This window comes from Diorhabda sublineata, chromosome 1, assembly GCF_026230105.1.
Source record: "Diorhabda sublineata isolate icDioSubl1.1 chromosome 1, icDioSubl1.1, whole genome shotgun sequence".
Lineage (NCBI taxonomy): Eukaryota > Metazoa > Arthropoda > Insecta > Coleoptera > Chrysomelidae > Diorhabda > Diorhabda sublineata.
In genome coordinates, this window is record NC_079474.1 from 10,824,679 (window position 1) to 10,838,858 (window position 14,180).

At 29.3% G+C, this 14,180-nt stretch overlaps 2 protein-coding genes across 6 annotated transcripts in view; one reads left to right on the forward strand and one right to left on the reverse strand.

The window, feature by feature from the left end:
- The window catches only part of LOC130441661 (atypical protein kinase C), a 27,376-nt gene continuing 13,196 nt past the window's right edge, over window positions 1-14,180 (reverse strand). For 4 of the 5 annotated variants that reach the window (XM_056775447.1, XM_056775455.1, XM_056775443.1 and 1 more), the window contains 8 exons: window positions 11,285-11,335; window positions 11,051-11,136; window positions 9,185-9,440; window positions 8,741-9,131; window positions 6,893-7,143; window positions 3,463-3,731; window positions 3,282-3,397; window positions 1-3,222 (listed from right to left, as the gene is read on the reverse strand). In XM_056775447.1, the coding sequence (XP_056631425.1) occupies window positions 3,135-3,222; window positions 3,282-3,397; window positions 3,463-3,731; window positions 6,893-7,143; window positions 8,741-9,131; window positions 9,185-9,440; window positions 11,051-11,136; window positions 11,285-11,335 (1,508 nt within the window). In that variant the 3' untranslated portion in view covers window positions 1-3,134. Of the gene's footprint in view, window positions 3,223-3,281; window positions 3,398-3,462; window positions 3,732-6,892; window positions 7,144-8,740; window positions 9,132-9,184; window positions 9,441-11,050; window positions 11,137-11,284; window positions 11,336-12,026; window positions 12,276-14,180 lie in introns of all 5 variants that reach the window. The other variant, XM_056775461.1, reaches the window with a different exon arrangement.
- On the forward strand, window positions 5,121-8,735 carry LOC130441703 (uncharacterized). Its single transcript, XM_056775489.1, has 3 exons — window positions 5,121-5,280; window positions 5,506-5,632; window positions 7,217-8,735. Exons 1-3 carry the CDS (start codon window positions 5,190-5,192, stop codon window positions 7,347-7,349), a joined length of 351 nt encoding a protein of 116 aa, XP_056631467.1. The 5' UTR covers window positions 5,121-5,189; the 3' UTR covers window positions 7,350-8,735.

Consider the following 14,180-nt stretch of genomic DNA (forward strand, 5'->3'; position numbering starts at 1 on the left):
TTGTATTTGAATTGTAATTGAAGACGAGTGATTCAAACTCCATTTTCTACGGGAGAAAATCGATTATGAGGGATGGAAAGTGATTAGAATCGATCTTAAGTGATTACAGAAAATTAAATCGATAATAAGTGATTCGGGACGATTGATAGTGATCTTTTATGGAAATAAATCTATTATAAGCGATAGAAAGCAATCTTAAATAATTATAAAACACTTTAATCGATTATAAGTGATTTGGATCGATTTTAAGTGATCATTTATGAATATAAATCAATTATAAGCGATCAAAAGCAATCGCAAGTAATTATAGAACACTTCTATAGATTACAAGTGATTCGGAACGATTGATAATGATCTTTTATGAAAATAAATCAATTATAAGCAATCGAAAGCAATTGCAAGTAATTATAGAACGCTTAATCGATTATAAGTGATTATGATCGATTTTAAGTGATCATTTATGGATATAAATCTATTATAAGCGATCGAAAGCAATCACAAATAACTATAGAACACTTCAATAAATTATAAGTGATTTGGATCGATTTTGATCGATTGCAAGTAAATGTAGAACACTTTAATCCATTATAAGTGATTTGGAGCGATTTTAAGAGATCATTTATAAAAATTAATCGATTATGAGTGATCGATTTATCACGGTCACGGCACGATTTTTTTGGAAATACATCAATTGTAAATGATAGAAAGCAATCTGCAGTAATTATAGAGCACTTTAATCAATTAAAACTGATTTGGATCTATTTTAAGTGATCATTTAAAAAAATAAATCAATTATAAGTGATGGAAAGCAATCACAAGTAAATATTAAACACTTCAATCTATTGTAAGTGATTTGGTTTGATTTATAGTGATCATTTAAGGGTTTAAGATCTGTTGATAAGTCATAATATGAAAAATAATCAATCAAAAGCGATTAAAAATGATTACAAGTGATCAAAAGTTACTTGAATCGACTGTACTTGATTGATAGTAATTAGAAATTGTATAATCGATACTTATTTGAATCTTTATCTAAAATATAAAATATTGCTGGAGAAACCATATTTAAGAAGTTTCGTAATTTTTTGTAAATGTTCCGTTTTAATCCAAAGTTGAAAAAATTTGATAATCAATTTAATAAATCTTTGCTATACCATTTCACACAAAACTGAACGAACATGTGTCGTGTTTCGATTGTTCAAACAATTTCTATCGACAAATACATTAAAGAATCGATTAAAAGTGATCAGAAGTGATAATAAGAAAAAAAAAAGCGATTTAGAAGTATGTGAAGGAAATTGAAATGATTAGAAAGGATTATAACAGAAAAAACAACGTTGCAAGTGATTAAAAGTAATCAGAAGCGTTTTTAAGTAATTAGAAGCGACTAAAAGTAATAATAACCAAATAAAACGCGATTTAAAAGTAATTTGAGTGATTTGTAACAATTATAACTCATTCCACAACTGTTTCGAAGTGATTAAAACTAATTAGAAGCAATAGAAAGTGATTTTAAGTTTATAAACAGTGATTAGAAATTATCTGAAGGTATGAAAAGTGATTGAAAGTTAATAAAAAAGGATTTAGAAATGAATAGAAAATTTGCAAGCGATTTTAACGGAATAACAACCGATTGGAAGCGATCCGAAGTGACTAAGAGAAAATAGGAACAAGTGACAGTAATTAAAAGTGATTAAATGGAATAAAAAGTAGCTGAAAGCTGTTTACAAGTGATCTGAAGTAACTAAATAAATGCAATTTAATGTAATAAAAAACTACTAAAACCGTTTGTAAAGGAATAAAACGATTTAGACGTTATTTGAATTGGTTTAAAGCGATTTGCAACAATTATAACTCGCTTATCAATGGTTTAAAGTAATTGAAAACAACTAGAAGCGATCGAAAGTGATTATAATAGAATCAAAAGCCATTTCGAAGTGATTTAACATTACTAAAAGAAATTAGAAGCAAACGAGAGTAAATAAAAGCGATTGAATGGAATGAGAAATAAATAAAAGCGATTGAATGGAATGAGAAATAAATAAAAGCGATTGAATGGAATGAGAAATAAACGAAAGCGATTTAGAAGTGATCTGGATTGACAAAGGAAGAATATAATCCATTGGAATGAATTAAAATCGATAGAATGTAATGAAAAGCGATTTGAAGTGGTTGAAAGTGATATGTAACAATTTTAACTCATTTATCAATGGTTTAGAAGTGATTAAAAACAATTAGAAACGATTTAAAGTGATTATGATGGAATTAATAGTGATTTAGAAGTGATCTGAACTGGCTAAAGGTGATTAGAAGTGGCTGACAGTAAACAGAAGCGATTGAATGGAATGAAGAGCGAGTGAAAAAGATTGTAAGGGAAGGAAATAAATACTATTAATAAGTGATCAGAAGTGATATAATTGGAATAAATTAAAAGCGATGGAACGGAATGAAAAGCAACTGAAAGTTATTGTAAGCGTCTAAAAACGATTTAGAAGTGATTTAAAGTGATTTGTAACAATTATTAATCAATGATCAACGGTTTAAAAGTGATTAAATACAATTAGAAGCGTTCTAAAGTGATTTTAATGGAATTAAACGTAATTTAGAAGTGATTAAGAAAGTTTAGAATCGACTGAGAGTTATTTGAAGTGATTGAACGTAATTGGACGTAATTTAAAGTGATTTATATGCGACAAACGTATAAATTTCTACTGGGGCAAATCGAATGAAAGGAATCGAATTAAAAATCGAGCATTCAGAGTCTACGCAATTTTTAACCGAAAACAATTTTTTTTAAACAACGGACACATTTCTTCAATCGAAACAAACGAAAATTCAAATAAACATTATCAAAAATACGAATAAACAATTTTTTTATTTTTTCGTTTTTCGAATAGACACACGCTAAAGCACTAGTTGAGAGGAAGGCAAAAGATATTTTGAAGTAAAGATTTGGCCTGTTGCGGCCTAACGTCGTCGTAGTATTTACCGTTACCGACGCCGCTCGAAACAATGGAATCGCCGATATTGGGCGGCGGCGGCGGCGGTAATAACGGAGGCGGATAACGGTGAGTTATCGACGGCGGTGGAGGCGGCGGCAGGTTGAAAGGATGTAAAGCGCACAAGACGTTATGTCACACGCAATCTTCCAACGACATTAATAACGGATTGACGTATTCGAATCCCTCGAACTCGGATTGGTCGATCTTTTCTATGACGCGTCTGAAAAAAAAAATAAATTAAAAAATTAATTATACAAGGGGTATTAGATTGTTTATTACGGATCGTCCGGCGTTAGATGGACCGGTTCGTCGGTGAATTCCGGAGGGAAATTCGCTAAATCTCTTTCGGAATCTAATCGGGGTTTGTACGGAGGCGGCACCTGTTTCTGTTCGAGCTATAATAAATGAAAAAAAATATATTTATTTGAGTATATAAATGAGAATGAGCGTAATAACTGACCATATCCCAATCGATGCTTTTGAAAAACTGATGGCCGGTAATTTCGACGAAAGCTTCGGGATTGTGGCATCCCAATCGATCCGCTGGGTTCTTATTCAAAAATCCTTTGAGTACGTTGGCGGCTTTTACGCTTAAAGATCTCGGGATACGGATCGTTTTTTCCAATATGACTTGGAAAAGATAATCTTCGGTGTTTTGATCGGGATTTTCCGATGCGCCGGCTATATCGAATGGAGAACGACCGGCCAACATTTCGTATAACAAAACTCCTATAAAAATAAAGAGTCTCGATTTCATCTACGTTTTATTTTTTATTTTGAATTTTCACTCTGCCATTCAAAATTGTATTGTTAAAAAAAATTTATAAATGGAAAATATTATAGAAAATGGTATGAGGGAAAAAGGAAACCTGTAACGTTACAATCTCAATTTTTATTTTTGGTTGAAAATTTTCGTTCATTTTGAGACCCTTTTCATGCTGTTTCACAATTGTTCATCAATATTTTTAATAGTTTTCTTTAGTTTAAATGTTCAGGTGTTGAATTTTATTGAATCAATTTTTCAGGTTGTTTTTTAAAAGTTTCCAGTCTGTTTATTATTTTCTATTATTTTATGTTATTTAAATACATTTTAGACGAGTAGTATTATTTCATTAGTGTGTTGAATTATATTTTGATAAATATACAAGATATTTTAAACTGATTTTATATCAAAAGACACCTAAAACCAAGACAATTTATTAAAAAAAGTTTTGATGTACTTTTCATTAATTAATGAACGTGTTCATTGTACTATGAATTGTTTTTTTATGTTTTCACTCGATTTTTGAAAGTATATGCTTGTTTCTTAGCAACATTCAAAGTTTATCGATGTTTTTTCGTAATTTTTATGTATTTTCGGTTGTTTTAAACTGTTTTTATTAGTTTTCAATTACCTTAAAGTGTTTCTTTGTAGTTTTTATGAATTTTCAGTTGTTGTAAAGTGTTTTTTGTAGTTTTTTAAAGTTTTCAATTGTTTTAAGTGTTTTTTTGTAGTTTTTATTATTTGTTTTCAATTGTTATAATCTTTTTTGTAGTTTTCTGATAAATTATTTTTGTTTTCAGTTAGTTTAAAATATTTTTTGTAGTTTTCTGATAAATTATTTTTTTTGTTTTCAGTTAGTTTAAAATATTTTTGTAGTTTACACATGTTTTAAGTTGTTTTAAATTTTTTTTTGGTAGTTTTTATCTTGAAGTGGTTTTTGTAATTTTTATTTATTATGATAGTTTTTTTCAGTTGTTTTAAAGGTTTTTTTCTAGTTTTTATTTGTCTTGAAGTGGTTTTTGTATTGTTTATTTGTTTTCAGATGTTTTAAAGCGTTTTTTGTGTTTTTTGTGTTTTCACTTGTTTTCACTTGTTTTAAAATGTTTTATTGTAGTTTTTATTTGTTCTTAAATGTTTTAGAGTATTTATCAGATGTTTTAGGTAGTTACTTTTCAATTCAACAATGTCTATAAACGAATTATTCAAAAGTTTTCACAATATAAATTTATTTATAATGTTTATATTTTTAGTTTAATTTAATATATTAGAAATACTCTATCTTTCGATTGATTATTTTCATTTATTCTTATCATTATTCTAAACGACCCGTGACTTCTTGCTATAATTTTATAATTTATTTTAATAACTAAATTCAATCATCATCATTTCGATATTCTGCATATAACTTTCGATTTACCAACAATATGAAAAGTACGTTGTTATTTTTTTGTTTTCTTTGTGCAATTTTCACAGTGCATGGATGGACAGCGATTATTAGAAGGGATCCGGCAACAGGTAAAAAGTTTGAATACAATATGAGTAAAAATTAAATAATCAATTCAACTTGATTTTTTTTCTCTTCATTTTGATAGTTATTTACGTTGTTGAATACTGCTGTTTTTTTTTTTTCGTTTCTCGAAGCTTTTTTCGAACTTTTTGTTCGACAATAAAAAAAATGATGCAAAACCTGATACAAATCAAAGATAATCTAATAAATGATTTTTGATGATGTTATTTTAGCACATCTAGGAGATTGTTACACAACCATCTACAATCTTGGAGCTTTCAACTTCGAAGAAATAAAAAGAATACGAACCGAATGCGCTACAGCGACTTGTAGGAAAAATGGGGATATATATCTAGCTGGGTATGTAAAATATTTCGAAAATAAATCGAAAAAAATTTTCGAATTTGATACAGAATATATAGAATGTCGAAATTTGATAATCATAAATATTGGAAAATTAAAAAATAAAAATGCTGGCAAATGAGCAGAATGATCCAATTATTTAAAATGTTGAAAAAAGTACTTAAAAGATTTTTTTGTTAAATTTGGTGAAAAATTTTAATAACTAACAGAACGTACCAAATTTTTGAATTTGGTATATTTTAATTAGAAAAAATGAAAAGTTCAGAAAAAATATTGATAAAAATGTAAATGTCTCAATTTGTTTAATATCCGTTTAATCTTGAATAAAATGTATAAAATAGAGCAAAATATTTTTGAAAAATAATGAGAACGTTTTAAATTTTTCAATAGGTGAATTTGTATGTCAAAATTTTTTTTAAAAATTATCAAAAAATGTTACAAATGTTTCTAGTAATCCAATTTCCATGAAAAAATCTTGAAAAAAAGTACCAAAGACGTCTAAAAACATATAGAAAATGTCCAAAAAAATGGTCACAACTCCAGTAAACAATGTACAGAACAGACAAACTTTTTTAAATACTGATATAAGTATCAGAAAATCGTAAAAACTAGCAAAAAACATCTAAAACATACAGATTTCCTCAAATTTTTCAACTTTTGAATTTGCATTTCACAAAATTAAAAAAAAATCACTAAAAAATGCAGAAAAACATAAGAAACAATAATTTTTTTAATTTTCCGAATACTGAATTAAAAACATACAAAAATTAATATGAAAAATCGACAATAAAGGTGCAAATAAAGAGTTTAGATAGATAGATAGATAGATAGATAGATTATTACAACTTCAATAACTAATATAAGGATAAAGAACTAAATTTTAACCTAACCATAAAATCGCAAAAAATCATCAAATATATACAAAACCTCTCAAATTTTTTTAAATAATCAATTTGCAATGAGAAAAATCAAGAAAAATCTACAAATAGCGTTAAAAAATTATAGAAAAGAAATAAACAGTTTACGATATTTTTCAAGTTGAATTTTGATATCAAAAAATTGTAAAAATTCACAAAAAACTTCAAAAATTTACTAAAAATCCCAATGTTTTGTAATAATCAAAATTCAACTAAAAATTGAGATGAAAGAAAAAAAAAAATATATATATATATATATATATATATATATATATATATATATATATACAGTGTTCAGAAAAAAATTTATACGGATATTATAATAAAAAAAACGTCTTACCCAATGCCCACCAATCCACGGAAAATCCATAATCTTCACCTCTCAATATTTCGGGAGCTATATAATTGGGCGTACCGCAAAACGTCGACGTCGTATCACCAGGTCTGATACCCTCTTTACACATACCGTAATCTGTCAATTTGATGTGACCTTCGTGATCTAATAATACGTTATCCAATTTCAAATCTCTGTAGATGATACCCTTGCAATGGAGGAAATTGAGAGCTAACGATATCTCGGCGGCGTAAAACCTATTTATATATACATCCATCAATAAATGATCACCATTATATTTTTTTTGTTTTTTTTTTTTTTTTATTTTAGATGCGGCGTCCAAACTGTCGAGCCACCCTATAAGATGGTACCCGGTGATTTGTCGAAACCTTTTCCGGAATGTTGTTACCGAATGATCGGTCCGATTAATGATACAATGACAAACGAACAAACAGAAAATTGAACAATTTATTTAGTTTTTTTTTTCGAAAAATTATTTAATTACAAATAATTTATTAGAATTTTTTTTTTTTTTTTTTTTTTTCATTTTATACGTTTTTTTATTGTTTTTGTAATTTTTGTATTTCTTTTTAATATTGTGATATTTTAAATTTTGTTTTCACTATTTTCAATATTTATTTTTTGACTTTTTCATTGCATGCTATGCCCTTTCGATTTCTTCTATTATTTTTTTCATAGTCATTATTGTTTTTTTCCGTTTTTTAGTGTTTTGTTTCTCTTTTCTTCTCATTTACCATAATCTGTTTTCTTCTATTATTTTCAAAAATAACATTGAATAATTGAAATATCTTGTTTACTTTCCATTCAATTTTATGTTTTTACGTTGCTTTCCTTATTCTTCAATTGTCTTTTTGTTTCTTTTCTTCATCTATTTGATTTTTTTGTTTCATTTTTTGTTTTAATTTTAGTTTTTTACCACCGTTTTCGATTTTTCTTCTTCGTTTATTCTTATCGCTTTAATATTTTATGATTTTTCTCCAATTTTTTCACTTTTTCTTTGTTTTTCCCTTTTTTTCTCATTATTTTTTCATTTTCTGTTTCACTTTTTTTTGTTTTAATTTTAGGTTTTTCCACTGTTTTCAGGTCTAACCATCTTCTTCATCTTTTTTCTCCAATTTTTTCGATTTTTCTTGGTTTCCAGACATCTTCAATTTTATTAACTTTGGTATTTTTTCGCTTTGGTGCTTTATTTTGTTTTTGTTTTAGTTTTTGTTTTTTTTTTCACTGCTTTCACCTGTAACCTTCTTCCTCATCTTTTTCCTCCGATTTTTTCGCTTTTTCTTGGTTTTCCCACGTCTTCAATGTTTTTCTCACTTTGGTACATTTTCGGTTTTTTGTTCTAATTTTTTTGGTTTAGTTTTAATTTTTTTACACTGTTTTCACCTGTAACCTTCTTCCTCATCTCTTTTCTCCAATTTTTTCGCTTTTTCTTTGTTTCAAACTTATTCAATTTTTTTCTAATTTTATTTTTTCTTGTTTAAAATTTTTTGTCAAGTTTTAGTTTTTTTTCAACAGTTTTCCTGTGCAACCTTCTTCATCTTTTTTCTCCAAGTTTTTCACTTTTTCTTTCTTTTCCCACTTCTTCATTTTTTTATCACTTTGGTATTTTTTCGATTTTTTTTGTTGTAATTTAAGTTTTTTCCATTGTTTTTCCTCGTATCTTTTTTCATCTTATCTCACCAATTTTTTGTTGTTCCTCCATTTCTCCAAGTTCTCAAGGTTTTTTTCTTATTTTAATATTTTTCGCTTTTCTTTTATGTCAATATTTTGTTTTGATTGTATTTAATCGGAAAAAATTTGTAAAATAAAGAAAAATCATTATATATTACTTACCTCGCATGTTCCTCGGGTAATCTCCTCTGCCTCTGCATATGAAACATCAAATCCCCACCTCTGACGAACTCTATAACGAAAAATAGCCTCGAAGGCGTCTGGAAACAAGAATGCAGCCCAACCAAAAACGGATGATTCGAAGCAGTTTCGAAAACGTGTTTTTCGGTTTGCACCCAATCGATATCCTCGTCATCGGTAACCAGAGCTTTCTTAATCACCTTCATAGCGTAGATACGTTTCGTTTTTTTCAATTCCACCATCAGTACTTTAGCGTAAGACCCGCGACCGATAACTCGGATCAGTTCGAAATCGTTGAGGGAGTATTGCCGTTGGGAACCAGGTTCCAAATCGTCGACAGGTTTATTGGGATCTTCCACGGGTACGGATTCCCCTAAATTGGAAAAAAAATTGGAAAAACTTTTAATTAAATTGAAATTTACTTACCGGTAACATCCGGCGGCGGTTCCGGATAATCCCTATCGCGAATTTCCGATTTTATAATATCGGTAACGGGAGTAACGTTCGCTTGCGCTTCTCCGTTATGAATTTCCCTTATGATCGATTCCTGGTGTTCACTGGTACACGGTTTATTTACGGCTTTGTGACATTTTTTGTGTACCAATAATTTGCATTGGATACATTTGAAACCTTGTCGACCCAATCCCCAAATCCTGTCGTTGCAATAAGCGCAAAAGGCTCTCTACAAGAGACAACGAATTATTAATACGTCCCCCGTATACTAAATATTTGTATCCACTAAAAATAAAGAATTGACAAAGCCACTTCCAAGGTCTTTTTAAATATTACAAAAATCCTATTTATACATTTTTTTTTTACGAAAATATGTAAAGAAAATTTTGTGGAAAATTTTTTTGTGGTACTTTTATAGATACCAAGGGAAAACAAAGAGAAAACAAAAGAATTAAAAGTATTTGTTCTTTTATTAAACTTATCGTGATAACTCTGTAATTATTAAAGGATACGACGAATACGGGGTTTGTGAGAAAATATTTTTTTTGTCAACTAATAATTTTCTTTTGAAGCCTCGTAAATGAATTAAAATTAAATTCTTTGGGGAAGAAATAGAAATAACGATTTTTATGACGTTTGAAGTATTATAAACATACAGGGTGGTCCGTTAAACATGAAACAAAATAGTTTTTTAACTGATTTTCATAAAATGTATCCTTTTCTGCATCTTTAAATGGTTATAAACTGTTGCATTCATCAGGAAAATCATAATTAACGATTTTTATAAAATTATGAGCAATCAAGTATACAGGGTGAACCTTTTAATGTGAAAAAACATTGCTTTTTGACAATAAACAGTGAACAGTATTTTTTTCTGGAAATTTAAAACGGTTTAAGCTATTTTATTCACCACGGAAATCATAATGCACCATTTTTATTGAATTTTAAGCAAGCAAATATACAGTGTGGACCTTTTAATGTGGAAAATCATAAATTTTTGACAATAAACCATCAATTGTATTTTTTTAGAATTCTAAATGGGTTAAAACTGTTTTATTCATTAAGGAAATTTAATGAATCGTTTTTATAACATTTTAGTCAAGATAAACGTACAAGGTGAGCCTTTCAAACTATAAAAATATACGGGGAAAATCATATAATTCGAAAAATCTATCTTTTTTTATAAATCTATGAAATATCCAATTTTTACCATTGAAACGTATGTTATTACGCTAAATATAAGATAGTTATACTTTTTATAGAATTTCGAGCAATACAGAAATACAGGGTGTCGTAAAAATTATATTTTTCCGTTCTATAATAAAAAAAATGAAATTTTTTGACGACAAACGATTTTGAAATGACATATTTGTCAATACAAACAAAATTTTTATGTAATTCTTAGTAATATAAATATACAGCTTGTTATAAAAACTATATTTTTTAACTGTAATTGATAAAATCCATTTTTTTAACATCAAACGATTATACACGAAGATATTCACCTATTTAATGATAAAACACGACATTAATGAAATTATCTACAATATAAATTTATAGGGTGATTCAAATAAGTTGATTTGCGGTCTCTTTAATATAAATTGGAGCATTTTTATTTTGATTCAACTGTAAAACCGTAATAACGATAGAAACTCATTAACAGGAACGAAAAATATATACAGAAAGTACCGAAAACCAACGATATTTATGAAAATGTTAACTTATTTTGTGATTTTTATTATTTTTTTTTTAAATATTAGTTGAAATAAACTTATTCTATATTGTAGATACTCAATTCATATATAAAAATAAATAAAATATGGCAAAATTACTACTTACCCTGTTGAATCTTTTAGCTTGAAATATGTGACCGTTAACCCTGTACAATTTCCTCCATCGGCGCGCCCCCCTCCTATAAATACTCCCTAAAAGGAATAAATAAACGAAATCGGGGTGTGAACTTATACGGTATACAGTTTAAGTATTTATGAAATCGATGGTACCAAAAAAATCGAATTAAGAAAGGACAATTAGTCGGGGAGATTGGACAACAACAAAAACAAAACTACTTACTGTCTTCGCCCTGGCAGGGCATTCCGGGCTGCGACGGCACATTAGGGAAAACTGTGGACAAAACACAATATATAAGACCGTTTTTACCGCCAGCAGAACATTTTTCGCCGACGGATTTGAACATTTTTTTTAACACGCTTTAACAACAAAAAATGTATTTTTCCAATAACAGGTGTTTCGCTAGGTTTATACGAAACGGGATAATCATCGGGGCAATTATTATCTGCTTGATAAGATAACGTCGAACGTGGCGACAATACAGAAATTATTTATTCGAGTATATCGTAAAAAAAAATTTATTTATACCATATAAAATTTCAGCTAAACAATTGGGTTAAACTAGAAACATTTGTGCTGTAAATCAATTTACATAACCGCCGGTCGCCGTTTACTATACCAGGGCGTGTCTAATAATAATAATAATAATAATAAAATCTTCTATTTAATTGTGTTAAATATTTTGTAATCGCTTCATTTTGTCGATTAGGCGAGTCTCAAAAAAATATACAATTATAAAGTAAGTATAAGTAGCTAAAGCCTATCCTGCCTTAAATTAACGCGAGATTCGTCCATTAGTAGGTTCTGTTTTTAATTTAATTTAAAACAGATTCTAACGTTCAGAATGAGCAGTATTTGTATACGTTGCTGGCCTAAATAACCGAAATATTTACGTCTAATGTACAGGGTTATCAAAATGAACGTATAGACCATTTCCTACAAAAAAAAAACAAAAAGTACTAACCACCGGTGGTGTTCCCAATCAATGAGGTAGGTTCGTAAGTATATATAGGGTGATAGGACCATAAAACGGCCGCTTCGGCGATATCGGCAAAAATTTTCCTCATCCAAGTTCTATCGACCATTTTTTTTTTAGTTTTACGAACATAAATTTCACATTATAAAACAAAAACGTACTTTACCAGTGATAACTTTCGATAAAAGACAAAACAACGTCATTTTTTGAAAATTGTAATGTGATTTTTATTTTCTTCTATGAGGGAAAAATAACAACATCAGTATAACAGTTTCAAGACATTTTCAGGTAACGAAAAAAATATTCACAGAATTCGTTTAGATCCTCGGATGATGATCAAAATAATTCACTCCACGTCGTTAATGAAGAATGAGAAAGATCTAAGCAATTTCAATAAAGAAGATTTGGTCAATAGCTAACATGAGTTCCTCTACCCTAAATTGAAAATTTATTTGTAAGGACGTCTTCAAGATATAAGAGAAAGAATTAATATGATGTTGAACTGAGAGCTACCACACTATCCGGGTTCTAGTATTATCATCTCGAAGTTGAGCACATTGTTTTTTTAATTTAAAAAGTGTCTTTTATGCTCTGAACACTTTTGAATAAACAAGATATTTCACTAAAAAAATATCCTAATTCAATAGAAGTTATAGAGAATTAAGTTGAATGAAATGCTAATAGTTTTGTATTGTAATAAAATTAGTTTGAGTAAAAACTATCTTATCAAATCTCCTGCTAATCCATTTCTGCTACATTCCCATGAAATGTGAAAATCAGATCTAATGAAGGAAATTAACTCACAGTCATGACGAGTACGAAGGTTGCTATTTAAATTTTGAGATATGACAACACTGTGAATACTGTGAAGTTTGACATTCATTTTCGTACGATGATTTTGTATGAATTTCGGCCAATAGCAGTGTGCCGATCAACTCGCTTCGACTTTTGGTAATGAAGCACCATCTCGAGCCATCATGTTTCGCTAGTTTTCAGAATTCAATCAAGGTCGCACTTCGCTACAGGATGAATTGCTTGAAGGTCGTCCAAAATCGGCAGTTGTGCCAGAAAAAATCGATGCTGTGCATTTCATATTGATTGAACATTTGGCTGTCAAAACTATTTGGATACCGCACAGTTTGAAATCGCTGAAAAAGAAATTGTTGTCGATTGGTGCAAGAAATGTTTCAATCGGAGTGCTTCAAAGAACGTCTATAAGATCATGGCTGGCGACGAAACATGGATCTATGCATCTTCAACTTATCATGCCGTCTTCTCATTGAACGTTTTTAAATGCGTCTCTGGTTCTTGCAACAATTCTCCGACGCTGAGATTTGTCCATTCTCTTATGTTACGGAACCAGGATTTCTTCTTCCTGCCGATGTCTTTCCCTCTACTCTGCCCTGCATTATATTCTGTAGCAATAGGTATTTGTCGTGGCGTAAGATGTGTCCTATGTAAGATGTTTTTCTCATCTTAATAATTGTTAACAGCTTTCTTTTGCGAACAATGCGTCTTAGTACTTCATCATTGGTGATTCTGTCAGTCCAGAGCCACATCTCAAATGCCTCAAGTTTTTTTATCATTTAAGCTTTCAAGGTCCAAATTTCCACTTCGTACAGCAGAATTGACTACACATAACATTCCATGAATCCTATTTTGACGTGGAGGTTTAGATTTCTGTTTGCAAACATTGAGGAGTACTTGACAAATGTCTTTCGAACCATTTCAATTCTGATCTTGATTTCTTCATCTGGATTCTATTTGTTTTCCATTCAGTGTGAGAATAGGGTTAATATTTATATTTTAGTTTTTACTTATAACCATGAATTTAGTTTTTTCAATATTTATAGTGATTCCAACATTTTCACATTCTCGGTTGATTCTCTCTAATAGGAATTGAAGATCTTCACTGGGCGAATTTTAAGTTGTTGATTAATATTCAAATATTCAAATCCAACAAAAGTTGTCCGCGCGTAAAACACTTAGAAGCAAATGGTCACCTGTTTTTTCGAAATAACTGGAAATGTAGTCACCGTTCCATTAGAGCAACGTCGAACGGTCAATTCGGAATGATACACCAGTATTTGCTTGCCAGAAGAATCGAGTAAACCAATCGCAGATCATTCCCCACCACGAAAA